This window comes from Pogonomyrmex barbatus, unplaced genomic scaffold (genome assembly GCF_055798465.1).
Source record: "Pogonomyrmex barbatus isolate J1 unplaced genomic scaffold, ASM5579846v1 scaffold17, whole genome shotgun sequence".
NCBI classification, from domain to species: Eukaryota; Metazoa; Arthropoda; class Insecta; order Hymenoptera; family Formicidae; genus Pogonomyrmex; species Pogonomyrmex barbatus.
The window spans coordinates 1529708-1543025 of NW_028297113.1; the positions used below are offsets into that span (position 1 = coordinate 1529708).

The 13318-nt window shown below is 28.6% G+C and overlaps 2 protein-coding genes across 2 annotated transcripts; both read right to left on the reverse strand.

Annotated features, from left to right (window-relative positions):
• Positions 1-1475: 1475 nt before the first annotated feature.
• Positions 1476-5768, reverse strand: LOC112552187 (prenylcysteine oxidase 1-like). Its single transcript, XM_011644906.3, has 7 exons — positions 5386-5768; positions 3513-3719; positions 3284-3425; positions 2920-3220; positions 2718-2841; positions 2293-2642; positions 1476-2217 (listed from the first exon to the last, which is right to left on the reverse strand). The coding sequence occupies exons 1-7, from the start codon at positions 5468-5470 to the stop codon at positions 1957-1959; spliced, it is 1470 nt and encodes a 489-aa protein (XP_011643208.2). The 5' UTR covers positions 5471-5768; the 3' UTR covers positions 1476-1956.
• A 3892-nt stretch (positions 5769-9660) lies between these two features.
• LOC105431014 (prenylcysteine oxidase 1-like) lies at positions 9661-12437 on the reverse strand. The gene is made up of 7 exons (XM_011644908.3): positions 12150-12437; positions 11518-11724; positions 11288-11429; positions 10926-11226; positions 10727-10850; positions 10302-10651; positions 9661-10227 (listed from the first exon to the last, which is right to left on the reverse strand). Exons 1-7 carry the CDS (start codon positions 12232-12234, stop codon positions 9970-9972), a joined length of 1467 nt encoding a protein of 488 aa, XP_011643210.2. The 5' UTR covers positions 12235-12437; the 3' UTR covers positions 9661-9969.
• Between the last annotated feature and the right edge of the window lie 881 nt (positions 12438-13318).

The window sequence follows — 13318 nt, forward strand, 5'->3', positions numbered from 1 at the left end:
CAGATTTTGATTATCGATTCATTTAGCTTTGAATTGCTGCGTTGGAAGTCTAATGATAGAACGGCACGTAGTTTACGATATAAGCACATTAAATTGTCCTGAGTTTATATAAAAATATAAATTCAACAAAAAGAAAAGATTATTAAAGATCCTGTCTTTCGAACAATGTCACTTATCCTTATTATTATTAAAAATAAGATAATTAGATCAAACAATATGTGTTATTAATAAGTTTTTGAAACTATTTTTACATCTAAATAACAAAAATGAAGATCTCATAATAGATAACTGTTCCTACAAACCGTTCCTCGTCTTTATAATATTTTTGGTTTTGTCAAATTTTTAAATATCTTCAATCTGTTTTATGATGTATTACAATTATATACAGCAAATCTAATAAGCATCTAATAAACATTAAAGATTATGTTATGTACATAATATCATTGTTTAATTTAATAAGCATTATATCTTGAAACAAAGTGAAAATTGCAAAAGTAAGGAAATTTACTAGACTTAAGATATAAATAAAATCGCAGATAATAAAGTTCATCTTGTTTCATCCTGAATAATTAATAGATCTGTTCGTGTTTCTCGCACTCTATACTATTTTTTACACCTAAATTGAGGTGGCCAAACACGTATACGTTGGAGAAAGAAAGAGAGAAAAATGATGTTATCAGTATGATACGTACATCATAAATTTCAACATTGTATTGCTAGAATATTTTGAAACGCTCGGTTGAAATGTTTCAAAACATTTACAATGGAATTTTGATTGTTTCCAATTTTGTATTAACAGAGAGAAATCTGCGCTCTCTAGATTAAATTATAATTTTTTGCAAGAAAATATTATGTAGAACATTTTTTAAAATATTAAAAATTAAATTGATATCAAAGATTCTTAATAAAATTAATATCATTAAATTGCATTTAATTAAAGAAAGCATAATATATAAGTTCTCTTTGACTTTGATTAGTTATATGGCAAGTCCATCAAAAAGACTAACACAAGCTGCATTCCGATATTCACTGCTAGTACTGAAAATATATAATTTCACGTATATTATAGATTTTATAAGGTCACGTATATTATAAATTTTCAGTACTGACAGTGAATGTCGAAACACAGCCACAGTACAAACGCTATTCAATTTACATAAGATTATATATAAGTTTATTATAAATTATAAATTATTTTTTTGGAATCTATTAGAGATATAAAATTCTGAATCTTTTAGAGTTCATTGAAACTATTATATAATATATGATGGGGTATCATATGAGATGTCAGATTTACAGTGGAATGAAATAGTTTGCTATTTTTTAAAATAAAACCTCACATTTTTGAGCGTTTTACTTGATGCAGTAATAATTAGTTAGTTTATAATCTTTATAAAACAAACTATTATAATATTATTATATTTACAAATTGTTCTTTAATATATTTTGTCGTATATAAAATATCTCATAAAAAATTTCTTTTTTTAACATTTATTACATTTATTACATTGTCATTATTTCTTATTTAACATCTTAACTAATCTTAACTAATATAAGTTTAAAATGTAATTATTAGACATTAAAATTCTTGATCAAAAATATTTATAGTGCACAATTTTTATAATTTTTTATTTTAAACTAAAAGATTACAAAGCAAAAGGCCCTAAATATAGTCAAGTAAATTAAAAATGTAAATATAAGCGAAGTTTAACATATTACATCTAGATAGTTAATGATATCTTTTATATCTTTTATATTCATATTTATTCTTATCATAAATTACTAATAATTTTCTTTACATTTTATCTTCATTTCTTTGCTATCGCTTCTTTTATAATACATTTATATCACAAAAATAATCTTATCTTTGTCCTTAATATAAAATTCATTAATAATATATATTAACAACTTAATATAAAATTCATTAATAATATATATTAACAAAAAATAATATCTCTATAATTCTGTAGATACACGTAACTTTTTAATTGAATCTTTAATGACTTCTTTGTTGAAACCATGCATTTGAAGAAAATCATTGTGCGCTAAAATAGCCACGTTTCTGCCAGCTATCGCACTCATTTCCATGCCATTCGCAGCCCATTCAATTGCATTGATATAATACAATGCATCATGCAGCTTAAAATTATTATTATAGTTTAAATTTGTTGAATAATGAGGAGATACCTTCCAAGCGACTTCCTTCTTCTCAATGATCTAGACACAAAAAATTATATATCAAAATAAGTCCTTTTTATATTTTGCCTAAGATATTTATAGCAAAAGTCATACGTTGGAAAACATATCGTGTATAAGACTTGATTCCATAGATTTTCTACTGTAGACCCTCCAAACTCGTGGATTTTTCTTAGCCAAACCATCAACAGACTCCAATGCCAAAACCATATTGATATTCGTTTTGTTGGGATTGCAACTTAGAATACTATCCAAAGTCTCTTGCAAGCCAAAATGCTTTAGATTGAGATTAGCTTTGATAAACGTCACGTGTGTCGTTTGAAAACTTCCTGGAAATACCAAGTCATCCGGAAATCCAACAAATTCTATCTGAGACGCTTGGTCCTTTGTAAGCGGTGTGGCGATAATTACGATATCATAATTCGACGTTATTGAATCTGTGCCATCTGTAATACATAGCTCATACACTTAACACACAATTCAAATGTTTATCAGTTAAAATTTACATTTGCTTATCCTACCTTTATTTGTATAAGTCACTTCGTATCGGCTCGAATCATTGATGTTTGCTAAATTGCGAATCTTTGTAACACGATTCCGCATTACATTTACATTCTTAGTTCTGTAAATAAGATCCTCTGGTACCTAAAATTCAGTCTTTTACTTTAAGCTTTTACTTCATTATTTTATCAATAATGAAGATATATGTTAATGATACATTACTCTTTTGTTTCCACCTTTGACAGCCCATGCATCACTGCTCGCAGCCCAGGATATGAAACCAAGGAAACTATGTACATCAACTTCCTGACCAAAATTTCCTACAATACTAGCTTGTTCTAGTTCATTGATTAATCTTTCTGTAAACCCCACATGTAAAAGTTTATCTCTTATAGATATCTGTAATAAATTCGGGAAATCCTTATTCATAGCCGATAGCAGTTCAGTGACATTGGCAAAAGATTGCCCAGCATCCTGCAGATCATATATCTTCAGAAAATCTTCCATTATGTTTTCTACATATCTGTTAAAAAAAAAATAAGATCTTACTTTTCCTTTTCTGTATTTTATTATGATTTTTAAATACCTGTTGAGTTTATATGGCTGAAAACCATATCTATAAAACAGCTTCAGCAGCGAAATTATAGACCAATTACTCTCTGTGAAAACAAATTCATCTCCATTCCATATGCCATATTTCTGATTATCAAAAAAATTGTGTTCTAAACCTAAGAATCAAAAAATCTTCATTAATGTTCATTCATATACGAAAGTAATAATTGAAATAAAAGAATAAAAAACTCATACATGCTTACCCAAAAGTTTGACGAATCTTTGCATATACATATTCTTAGGATGTATAACTGAACCACCAGCCTCAAATTCATCTCCATCAATTTTGATGGTTGCCAATCGTCCTCCGACAGTCTTTGCCTCATACAAATCGATTTCCAAATTTCCATTCAATAACTCGGAAAGAAAATGTAAAGTAGATGCACCACCAATGCCACCCCCTATAATGGCTGAAAGAAACCAAAAAAAGGAAAGAAAGAATTAAATATCAAGCTTAAATATTTTATTAATTAGTATAAACACATAGAAACTCGAAATCCGCTTGATATTACAAATGCTTTCAAGCATTCTTTTTTTTTCTAATTCTGCTTTTATTGGCTCAGTTTTGATTTTTAAAGTTCTCTCTGGATGGCGAGTGCCAGGTATAGCCCTGACGTGTCTTCAACTTTCAAAGGGTTACATAACACAGGTCCTCTATCTCCCCTTCTTTTCCCCCTTTTTTTCTTGCTTATACCCTTTATAAATTTGTCTATATTCTTCTATACTAGTTTAATTTTCTCTTTGTCCACGTTTAACATTCTCTTTATTCTTAAAAATTTGCATGATGCAACACAAAAATTCGTGTGGCGACAAAAGACGTCCTATCCACTCAATGGTCAAACCGCAACTTTATTGGCTCACAAGGGAATATATATATATTATGTAATAATATAATACATATTTAACATAATAATATAATAAATATTTTCTAGGTTAAAAAAAAATATAATAGGCAGAAATCGAACCCGGGTTGACATATTGGTAGTACAGGGCCGAGCGTCCGATCTACCCGATCTTGGCAATAATGGGATTAACGCAGCCGGTATATAAGAAACATTATAAACTTTAAATCAATTTTTCTCAAAATCAGTTGAATATAGGGTTGTCACCCTATTAAAATTTTCAAAACTAGGACTTACAAGCCAAAACCCTGGACATTTCGGTTGCAACTCTAAGCAAAAATGCGCTTAAATTAATAAAATTGATTAGAACAGTAAATGAATCATTATTTCACATTTAATTGTTTATTAGCATTCAGAGCAAAAAGAAATTTGAACTGAATACTAAATAAATACAGACTATTTTGATTTAAAATAAAAAGTTTTATTATAGATTTAGTTTAAGTTTTATTAGGTATTAAAATTAAAAAATTTTAACTCTTTTATGTGATATCTATGCTATTTGGTAACGCAGAGTAATGCGAGAGGAATCAAAACAAAATATTTAGAAGATTTCTTGAAACTCCGGACGCTTTCAAAAAATCCCCCCGGACGTCCCCGGACGCCCTAAAAAAGAGGACAATGTCCGGGAAAAAGAGGACGGATGGCAACCCTAGTTGAGTATGTCCTATCTTTTTGCTCTTTTAGGCGTTCGGGGAACGTCCTATTAGAATATCACTATCACATCATTCTATCCTTAATTTACATATAGCAATAAAGATGAAATGATGTGATAGTGCTAATAGCGCACTCCCCGAACGCAACTCTAGTAGAGTCCTTTAACATATATAAGCCTTTTCAAAATCAATGATCCCAAGTCCGCGCCTTCCCCTTGTCAGAGTAGACAAAGGTTATATCAGCAAAGTTAAATAAAATATAAATATAAGGCAAAATAAAAATATAAAGCAAAAATGACAAATAAGTGACACAAAAGCAATAAAGGGCGATAAATCGCAAATAGAAACAGAACAGAAATTATGGAAGAACGAATCATGTCCACTTCAACAATTCAAATGAGACATACTTTGAAACATTCAAGTTACTTATCAGAATAAAAATCCCTACCGACTGATCAGAAAACTGCTTCAAAATATTCGTCAGCATCAAAGAGACCATGAAATGAAAGATCGATTCTTACCGACATGTGGCGCAGGTTTTTCGACGGAGATTCCTAATTGAAGTATCAATGCTTCGAGCACCAGTAATGCTGCGTACCGGCTCATGATTTGCACACGTTTGCTCGATTAGGCCTTAATAAGTTCGATGAATTTCACAAGGTACATATATTTATTATATCCGGCGTATTATCGGCACTCTCGCCTTTCAATAACACATCACTCTCGACAAATATTCGCATCTCCGTACATATCTCCGCATCTGTGGATACGCGCGACGCGCGCGCAGTGTTAATAAATCTATCATTTTTCGCACATGCGTATCAGAAGAAACCTCAGTGACGTATCACGATCGTAAAAAGAAGAGTACTATTCGTATTTCCAATTATCTCTTAATATAATCAGAAATTTTTAATTTTTAACTTGTATTGTTTTTAACATCTTCTTTTTGAATTCATATTGTAAAAAGGACAATATAATATGTTAAAGAATCAAGGACAATTCTTTAGCGTTGGTCAAAATTAATACGGTCACTGGCAATACGAATCTCTCAAGTAATCAGAAAATGGAGAAGCGCGCTTGTCTTTGCGTTGCGTAGATATTATTTGCAACACATTTTATTTTATTTACTCCTTCTCGACATTCATTCTGTTTATAGTTACGAAGCATTTCAGACGTGTTCTTAAAATTTGTAAGTCGACGACGATTTGTTTTATGTATTCGATAAGTTGTTCTATTGCTTATCGTTTTTTTTTTTTTTTGTTATCTAAAGCCATTCTATGAAGTTCGTAATTGAGACGGATTTTCTACGGAAAATTATTATTCTGCTAGTGATAGTAATATTCTGATGCGCTCTTCGGAGCCAATACGTTTTTCGGAACTAGTACGTTCTTCGGAACTGGTGCGCCCTTCTGAGCTGGTACGCTCTTCGAAGCTAATTTCGCTTCTCAGAGCTGTAAATTAAATATTTTCTTATCTTCAGATAAATCACTTCAGTTTTTCCCTTCATGGACTTGATTACTATCCTTTAAACTATCCTTTAAACGCCCTTTCCTGGACCAACATCACCTAAGAATTCTTATCCTTTTCCATCACCTCACTTGGACTTGACCGCACAAAGCAGATATTTATAAAATTTTATCCACTTTTACCGTTCATTTTACAAACATATTTGGGTGAGATCCAATCGGACACATTGCCGATTGGTCGATTAAATAAAAAAATTTTTGATAGGTGAAAATTCATTAGAAAATTCCTAGGCATGATGTAAGTGGTGTGTCCGATTGAAAATGTGCGCATCTGGGATGCTCCCACATATTTAATATATTACTTAATTAGTAAACAAGTTTAATAAAGATAATAAATACTTATTAATATTTATTTAGCTACTTATTTTATCTAAACTAACTCCGCCATCTAAAATTAAAAAATAAAAATTTTTAATTTTCTTTACTGGCTCTTTTTGAATTCCTATTACAAAGAAGATAATATATTTAATATACAGGATATTTCATTTTAATCAATACATTTGAATATTTCGAAAATTAAAATATCAAGATAGTTTTTATAAGGTAAAATTTTTTTATATATAAAATATTTTAAATATACAAAATGCACATAATATACGATTTAAATTAAATTATAACCGTTACGGTGAGTCTAATAAAGATAATACATTTTAATTTAATTATTTATTTATTTCATTCAAATTCATTTCTTTAGCTTATCCTACTTGGGCTTTCGTATCCACATTCCAGCAAAAAAATTTTTATTCAAGAACATATATAAATATATATAAATATATATAAATATATACGAAATATGTTCGTATTAGTTTTTTCTTTTGCAAAATTTTTGTTTGGTATGAGAAAAATAATAATAATAATAATGAGAAAACAAGAATAATTAAAAGCATAATCTTCGCATTGTTTCAAAAAGTTATGTTTGAAGAAATGGAAAAAAATTGTCCATATATTATCATATATATATTATATATATGATAATATATATAATATATTATCTGATCCGACCCACTAAGGCGCATGCATATATATATATATATATATATATATATATATATGTATATATATATGTATATATATATACATATATATATATATATATATATACATACACATATATATATATATATATGCATGCGCCTTAGTGGGTCGGATCAGTGATCGGTCTTGCCTTATAACTTAACAAGTACTTAACGAAAAGTAACTTTATTATAGTGTTTTGGAAAGCTCTTGAGACAAACTACAAGAATATGTAATAAAAAATAGGGGTTTCCATTTAAAAAAACATTAATGACCTTGACCTAATTTTGACAAGGTCACTCAAGGTCAAAATCCATATTTCCATCATGTGTTCCCCTTCAAGCCAAGCAACTTTCATTCAACGAAAAATTTTTCAATAAAATCATCGATTCGCGAGATAATCGATCATATCAAAATAAAAATGAAACACCCTGTATATATATATATATATATATATATATATATATAATCTGCTCTTAAAAGGAAATGCGTCAGTTTTGGAACATCCTGTATAAAGGTTATATTAAAAAATAAATCTATCTATATACAGGAAGCATGCTAAACGCATGTAACATATGTAGATGAAAGCGTAATTGCCACTTGTAATCAACAACTCCACGCGTGCCTAGCGACGGCAACGCGTGCTTTACTGGAGGGCGTCCTATCTCACCGCGCGCTTGTAATTTCAAAATTTTTATAAATTAATAATTCGTTAACTATTGCAAAAATCGCAAAATAGTACAGGACTTTTCGCTTCAGTTTAGTCTGCTCTATCTGCATATGACTGCTTGATTTGGCACACCCTGTATATATAAAAAGGCATATCAAAAAGAAGATACTCGCATATAAATACTCGCATTTCTCAAAGTGGTATTGCCGCTTCTTCGCGACGCTGATCGGTCCTCTCATTGCGCTTACTTTGTGAGCGACTATCATTGAAGATCGTTGTGACAATTGTGTCGTGAAAAAGGATTAATAGTGTAACAGTATTATATAATTTTTGCTCCTTCTTTTTGAAAAGATAAACAGCATCTGTATCTAATCTATCTAATCTAATAAAAAAAATTGAAGATATTGAGTATATGTCATTATTTAACAAATTATATCTTGAAACAAAGTGAAAATTGCAAAAGTGAAAAAATTTACTAGATTTCGACAATAACTTATTAAATTTTGTAGATATTTAAATTCATCTTGTTTCATCCTAAATAATTAATAAGAATTTGTTCGCGTTGCTCGCACTCTATATTTTATTTTTTACACCTAAATTAAGATGAACATACACACGTTAGAGAAAGACAGAACGAGTATCATTTTAACGTTGTATTGCTAGAACATTTTGAAGCGCCCAAGTGATCGCATTTAAAATGTTTTAAAGCATTTGCAATAGGATTTTGATTGTTTTCAAATGTTTTGTATTAAAAGAAAGGAATTTGCGCTCTATAAATTAAATTATAATTTTTCGCAAAGATATAATGTAGGACATTTTTTTAGAATATCAAAAATTAAAATGATATAAAAGATTAATATTATTAAATTGCATAATTATCAATTTATTAAAAGAAATATAATATATAAGTTCTCTTTGACTTTGATTAATTATATTGCAAGTCTATCCAAAAAGACTGACATAGTAGTTAAAACAAATGCTATCCCATTTACATAAGACAGACTATACCATATAAATTTATTATAAATTATAATTATAAATTACTTTTTCAGAATCTATTAAAGATATAAAATTCTGAATCTTTTAGAGTTTATTGAAACCATTTATATAACATATGATGGGATACTAGATGGGATGTCAGATTTGTGGTAGAATGAAATAGTTTGTTATTTTTTAATAGAATTTTACATTTTTTAATATCTTACTTGATGCAGTAATAATTAGTCAGATTTGTCAGATTTGTAGTAGAATGAAATAGTTTGCTACTTTTTAATAGAACTTTATATTTTTGAATATCTTATTTAATGCAGTAATAATTAGATTATAATCTTTATAAAAAAAAACTATTATAATGTTATACTTAGAAATTATTTTATTCTTTATTTTAATATATTTTTTCTTTCTTTTCTTTATTTCTTTATTTTCTTTATTTTCATATATAAAATATTTCCTTTTAAAAATTTTCCTGTAAAAATTTCCTTTTTTAATATTTATTTCATTACATTGTCATTATTGGATTTTAATTAATATAAGTTTAAAATGTAATTATTAGATATTAAGACTCTTGATCAAAAATATTTGTACAATTTTTATAATTTCTTTTTATTTTGAACAAAAAGATTACAATGCAAAAGGCCCTAAATATGTCCAGTAAATTAAAAATGCAAATATAAGTGAAGTTTAACATATGAGTTAAATTTAGATAAATAATGACATCTTGTGTTAATATTAATTCTTATCACAAATTATTAGCAATCTTCTTTAGATTTTACGTTCATTTTTTTTTTTATCACTTCTTTTATCTTACTACATTTATTTCACAAAAATAATCTTATCTTTGTCCTTAATGTAAAATTCATTAATAATATTTATTAACAAACAAAAAAATAATATCACTACAATTCTGTAGATACATGTAATTTTTTAGTTGAATCTTTAATGGCTTCTTCGTTTAAACCTTGCATTTGAAGAAAATCATTGTGCGCTAAAATAGCCACGTTTCTGCCAGCTATCGCACTCATCTCCATGGCACTCGCAGCCCACTCTATAGCATTGACATAATACAATGCATCATGCAACTTAAAATTATTAAAATTCAAATTTGTTGAATAACGAGGATATGCCTTCCAAGCAATTTCCTTCTTCTCAATGACCTACAAAAAATTATTATATATCAAAATAAGTTCTTTTTATATTTTGCCTAAAATAGTTGCAGCAAAATTCATACATTAGAAAACATGTCGTGTATAAGACTTGATTCCACAGGTTTTCTACTGAAGATCTTCCAAACTCGTGGATTTTTCTTAGCCAAACCGTCAACAGACTCCAATGCCCCAACCGTACTGATTTTCGTTTTGTTGGGATTGCAACTTAAAATACCATCCAAGATCTCTTGCAAGCCAAAATACTTTGGATTGAGATTAGCTTTGACAAACGTCACATGTGTTATTTGATAACTTCCTGGAAACATTAAATTATCCGGAAATCCGATAAATTCTATCTGAGATGCTTGGTCCTTTGTAAGCGGTGCGGCGATAATTACGATATCATAATTCGATGTTATTGAATCTGTGCCATCTGTAATACATAGCTTATACATTTAACACACAACTCAAATGTTTATCAGTTAAAATTTACATTTGCTTATCCTACCTTTATTTGTGTAAGTCACTTCGTATCGGCTCGAATTATTGATGTTTGCTAAATTGCGAATCTTTGTAACACGATTCTGCATTACATTTACATTCTTAGTTCTGTAAACAAGATGTTCTGGTACCTAAAATTCAATCTTTTATTTTAAACATATTTCATCAATGATGAAAATATATGTAATAAGTTAATGATACATTACTCTTTTATTTCCACCTTTGACAGTCCATAAGTCACCACTCGCAGCCCAGGATATGAAACCAACGAAACTATGTACATCAACTTCCTGACCATAATTTGTTATAATAGTAGCTTGTTCTAACTCATTGATTAAGTTTTCTGTAAATCCCATATGTAAAAGCTTATCTCTTATAGATATCTGTAATAAATTCGGGAAAGCCTTATTCATAGCTGATAGCAGGTCAGTAACATTGGCAAAAGATTGCCCAGCATCTTGCAGATCATATATCTTCACAAAATCTTCGATCATGTTTTCTACATGTCTGTTCAAAATAAAATCTTATTTTTCCTTTTCTGATATTTTATTATGTAATTTTTAAATACCTCTTGAGTTTATATGGCTGAAAACCATATCTATAAAACAGCTTCAGCAGCGAAATTATAGACCAATTACTCTCTGTGAAAACAAACTCATCTCCATTCCATATACCATATTTCTGATCATCAAGAAAACTGTGTTCTAAACCTAAGAATCAAAAAAATCTTCATTAATATTATGTATTCATTCATATACAAAAGTAATAATTGAACTATAAAAACAAAAAATGGCTTACCCAAAAGTTTAACAAATCTTTGCATATACATATTCTTAGGATGTATAATCGAACCACCAGCCTCAAATTCATCTCCATCAATTTTGATGGTTGCCAATCGTCCTCCCACAGTCTTTGCCTCATACAAATCGATCTCCAAATTTCCATTCAATAACTCGGAAAGAAAATGTAAAGTAGATGCACCACCAATGCCACCCCCTATAATGGCTGAAAGAAACAAAAAAAAAAAAGAAAGAATTAGACGTCAAGCTTAAATATTTTATTGATTAATATAAACACAAATTCGTAATCCATTATGCTTGATGTTACAAATGCTTTGAATTCTTCTTTTTCTAATTCTGCTTTTATGGGCTCAGAGTAGACCAAAGGTTATATCAGCAAACTTGATAAAAATATAAAGCAAAAATGGCAAATAAATGACACAAAATCAGCAATAAGCGGCGAAAAATCGCAAATAGAAGCAGAATAAAAATTATGAAAGAACAAATCATGTCATCCACTTCAACAATTCAAATGAGACATACTTTGAAATAATCGAGTTATCTATCAGAACAAAAATTCCTGCCGATTGATCAGAAAATTGCCTCGAAATATTCATAGCATCAGAGATGAAATGAAACATCGATTCTTACCGACATGTGGCGCAGGTTTTTCGACGGAGATTCCTAACTGAAGTGTCAATGCTTCGAGCACCAGTAATGCAGCGTACCGGCTCATGATTTGCACACGTTCGCTCAACTAGGCCTTAATAAGTTTGATGAAGTTCACAAGGCACATATTTATTATATCCGGCGTATTATGTAACTATCGGCACTTTCACCTTCCTATAAAACACATCACTTTCGAGAGATATTTCATTATTGCTATACATACGTGCATATGTATAAACACGCGCAACGCGCAGCGTTGATAAACCTGTCAATTTTTGCACATGCGTATCGGAACATCAGAAGAGATCTCAGTGAAGTATCACGATCGTAAAAAGAAGAGTACTATTGAAATTCGTATTCCAATTATCTCTTAATATAATTAGGAATAATTATATTTTTAACTTGTATTAAAATTGTTTTTAATTTCGTCTTTTTGAATTCATATTGTAAAAAGTGTAACATATCTACTATATTACTTAATTATTACACTAAATTAACAAAGCTAATAAGTACTTGTTAATATAATTTATAGCTGCTTATTTTATCTGCTTATATCTGAACTAACTTCGCCATTTAAAAAGTAAAACTTTTTAGTTATCTTTTGCTACTGGTTTAAATTCACATTATAATACAAATTCATATTATAATACAAAGAAATTAATATATCTTTTACAAACAGGATGTTTCATTTTAATCAATGCACTTGAATATTTCGAAAATTAAATAAGATATTAAGGTTTTTCAAGGTATAAAATGTATAAATTACTCATAATATTTAATTATTAAATTAAATTATACATGAATATAAAAAGGTAATATGTTTTAATTTAATTACTTAGTATTTACTTCACTCGAATTAATCTCTTTAGTTTATCCTCCTGAAACTTGGGCTTTCATATCTACATCTCGTGGATAAAAATTTTTTATGCAAAAACATATATAATATATACGCAAACATATATAAATATATACAATTATATACGAAATATATCCATACATGTTTATATTAAGTTTTTCTTTTATAAAATTTTTGTTTAGTAAGAAAAATAATAATAATAACACAAAAAATAATTAAAAAGAATTATTCTTTGAATTATTTTTTGTCTTCTTATTATTATTTTTTTTATACCAAATAAAAATTTTACAAAATA